A 2,500-nucleotide genomic window follows, 5' to 3' on the forward strand; every position below is an offset into this window, starting at 1 on the left:
ATTGTTAAGAAACAGAAAATATAGTTTAATCTTCACCCACAGTTTAAAGAGTTCTCCAAGACCCAGACCTTTGTGCCTGATATTTAAAACTCACTTGGGACTGACATGCTATTTTCCTGTTTGTTTTTCCCACTCACCTTAAAAGTGACGGAGGCTTTGGTGCAGTAGAAGCCGACAGACACAACGGGGTCCCTGGGTGGGCTCTGCAGGGGCCGGGCGGCTCCAGGCTCCGCTGTGTCCGTGTAGAAGCCCGACTCGCCCTCAGCCTCGCCCTCTTCCTCTCCGGTGCTCACGATGGCTGGAACGAAGGACCAGGCCCATGACATCCAGCCTTGATCTTCATCCTCGCCCTGGAAGTACTGTCCCGTCAGAGCCGGATCGGTGTCCATCAGACCTGAGATGAGATCAGCTGCTGTCAGCGCACTGGAATGTGTGCGATCTCACCACCAGCGTCTTCTCTCTGACACTCTGACACGCTTTAATTAAATCTCTCACTCAGCCTCCATTTCTCCTGAGACACACATGACAGTCTCCAGAGCAATAAACAGAGAGACAGACAGACAGAAGGACTGTGTTATGACCGCAGTTGCTCGCTTCATCTCATCAGAGACTCACCAGAGACGCTCTCTCGGAGCGAGCCGCTCTCCTCCTTCTCTGCGTCTCGATGGACGCCCATTTCTCCATAATACAGCGCTACGCCCAGCTCCATCAGCCGGATGAACATGGGCAGCTGCTGGTCCGTCAGAGACAGCTTCAGACTCTCCACCATGGTATGAACCTCCACACACACACACACACACACACAGTGAGCACGAGGAGAAGCAAAACCTCACCCTGACACACCACAGATGTCCCCTTACTTTAATAACGGCGGGGATCTTGGCGTTGATGTTGTCGTAGGTGAAATGAAGTCGAGTTCTGAAGGAACATTTGTAGAGCAGAGGATCCTGATAAAACTCGATCTTCCCGCTTGCATTGCGCTTATCTAAACACACGGTGCAGTCGGAGAAATTGATCACCTTCCTCAGGACCAGCTCAGGAGCTACAGAGAGAAAGAACAGCAGCTCACTCTAAAGAAGCACTTCAAAGGGTCAAAGGTCAACGTGTGTGTTACTCTTCATCTCCCTTCACAGTAGTTTTGTGAACAGTTGTTAAAGATTCATTACTGCTTTTCCAGCAGTATTTCATTTGTGTAACTCAAAGGAATATTTATAAAGCAGAACTACAAATGTATTCATCCCTAGCCCTAAAATCTGACCCCACACTCGTTCACAAACTCACCCACGATGTCCATGAAGGCTCGGTCCCACAGATCGTCCACCGTGTAGCACTCCGCAGAGGTGATGTTGACCGACAGCACAATGTCGTCTTCCACGTACTTCAGAATCAGATTATTGACCACAATATTGACGTTATTCACCACTCGCCGGATCAGGCTCTGCACGTACCCTACAGGAAGACAGAGGAACATCACACACTTGAAGAGTCTGAGTCAGGCCAAGGGGGGCAATCCTACGCTCTCCACTGACTCTGTATTGCGTCATTTCTGACTTGAAACACAAAAACAAAACAAAAAAAGTCTAAAAACTGCTGTACGACAAGCTAAAAACACAGAAATACATTTTTATAAGCTGTCGACAGAAAAAAGTTGGGTCATTTCTCAAACAAAAGGGGCACTGATATGGATCAACAAAATTTAGTTTCTCAATATATCTCCTCTCAGGTTCTCATCAGGTGGTGAAATAATCCTTAAACGTGTTGAAATAATGAATGTTTCCTGACGCTGATGAAGTTTCCCTCCAGTGAGCTCAGTTCTGAGAGAAACAGACATATTACGCTCCACTTTTAAGTTTCTAAATGCTTGTTTTTTGTGTCGACAGTTTTTGGGTGTTTTTTTTGTTTTGTTTTTTTAATACCTTGTCACACAGCTGCTTTTAGACATTGTTCGGTTTCATATTACTATTAGTGACAAGGAGGCAGCTTCCAGCAATGTCTAGTCAATGGAGAAAGCTGGATTGTTGAGTGCGTGTAATTTTTAGATTAGGATGCGTGTCTCTATGTACATTATTTCCCCTTGATACTATAAAACAAAAGCAATGATTCAATGTGTTGTTCTTCTGTGCGTAGATCTACAGAACAGGCGTGACTTTACAGATCAGTAAACTAAGACCTGTCCCCGTCTTGATCAGAAACATGCAAAACTGTGAATGAGATTTCCAAACAGAGACCAGACTACAGCATCCCATCATTTTAGCAGGAGCACACTGATCTGCTTCACACAGCGTCTGCATCGTTCATGACACGGAGACCTTCTCGCTCCGTTGAGTCCCTCACCCATGAAAACAAAACACTCAACACTTTCCAGGATTAGCAATTCTAGTTTACATTACATACATGGTGTGTGTGTGTGTGTGTGTGTGAGAGAAACGCAGCAGCTCACAACCAGAAGCTCCATTTGAACAGAATCCATGGTTTAAGGTCATTACTCAACAAAGCACCA

General features: G+C 45.9%; 1 protein-coding gene across 1 annotated transcript in view; it reads right to left on the reverse strand.

Moving 5' to 3' along the window:
- The window catches only part of LOC122358112 (vacuolar protein sorting-associated protein 13B-like), a 93,196-nt gene that overhangs the window by 80,301 nt on the left and 10,395 nt on the right, over positions 1–2,500 (reverse strand). Inside the window, 4 exon segments of the mRNA XM_043257888.1 lie at positions 138–394; positions 616–778; positions 861–1,042; positions 1,282–1,449. Coding sequence (XP_043113823.1) covers positions 138–394; positions 616–778; positions 861–1,042; positions 1,282–1,449 — 770 coding nt within the window.

Source organism: Puntigrus tetrazona, chromosome 14 (assembly GCF_018831695.1).
Source record: "Puntigrus tetrazona isolate hp1 chromosome 14, ASM1883169v1, whole genome shotgun sequence".
NCBI lineage: Eukaryota > Metazoa > Chordata > Actinopteri > Cypriniformes > Cyprinidae > Puntigrus > Puntigrus tetrazona.